General features: G+C 38.7%; 1 protein-coding gene across 1 annotated transcript in view; it reads left to right on the top strand.

The window, feature by feature from the left end:
* Window positions 1-465: 465 nt before the first annotated feature.
* The window catches only part of LOC119585324 (glycine receptor subunit alpha-2-like), a 6,493-nt gene continuing 5,904 nt past the window's right edge, over window positions 466-1,054 (top strand). Inside the window, 1 exon segment of the mRNA XM_037933998.1 lies at window positions 466-480. Coding sequence (XP_037789926.1) covers window positions 466-480 — 15 coding nt within the window.

Consider the following 1,054-nt stretch of genomic DNA (forward strand, 5'->3'; position numbering starts at 1 on the left):
GACAGTGAGAGCCACGTCGTAGATACGCAGGTCCACCAGTTCGCCGTCAAGGGACTGGTTGATGTCGAATCCTCCGTCAAGAGTATCAAGCTCTTGGCCGAAAACCAGACGCCCGCCGCCCGTGATCAAACCATTTTCTGCGCTCGGGAGGGCAACCTCCGAAAGCTGTTGGGAAAAGAAGTAATTATGAATATGACAGCGATAAGGGTAGTTTTGAAAATCGTTATGACTTACCTTGCACAGTATTGCTCCAGGCTTCTATCTTATTAGGGATGGCTATAAGATAAATACTTTAATAATGGTAGATACACAGATATGAAAACATGTTCCCAGTAATAATATAGTAATGAAGATAATGTGCAGCGTAAAATTCTCATTAATAACATCATATTAGCAAGAACAGTGAAATTATTTAAACAATATACTGGATGGGATGAAGAGGACATAACAGTGATAACTGTAATCATGCAACAGCAAAGAGTAATTCATTTGTGATAACGATATCTGACATTCTGTTGTATACATAATTATGATCTATTTAGAAATAACACTAGCAGTACTGATAATGATAACAGTAAAGTGATGAATCTGCTTTCTTAGAGATTTGTTTTCAGATGGAAATTATATATATTTAAATATGTTGCTACAGTACAGATCAGCATAGACAAGTTTGGAAATCGTTCTGTGCCGAAGGGCGAAATAGAAATGTAAACTGATTAATAATAACAGTTCATCTAAAAATCAGGACAGTAATTGTCACAATACAGTGATCACCTCAAACCAGAGACTTGATGCATAATACTGATAAATTATCACTTCTGACCAAAGCCTCTGAATAACTCACCACACCGTCCAAATTAAGCCAGAGTTTACTGATTCCAAAGTCAACCTTCACACACACATGTCGCCACTCGTACAGACTGATCCGGGCAGGAAAGTTTATGATGACGACGCCAGCGCAGCATGTGAACCTAAAAATTCCCTCGTCTCCGTCTGCTAACCCTAGAAAAAGGATAAGGAAAATAGTCTTAAATTTTAATACCCCCCCCCCACA

The sequence above is a fragment of the Penaeus monodon genome, chromosome 19 (assembly GCF_015228065.2).
Source record: "Penaeus monodon isolate SGIC_2016 chromosome 19, NSTDA_Pmon_1, whole genome shotgun sequence".
Taxonomy (NCBI): Eukaryota; Metazoa; Arthropoda; class Malacostraca; order Decapoda; family Penaeidae; genus Penaeus; species Penaeus monodon.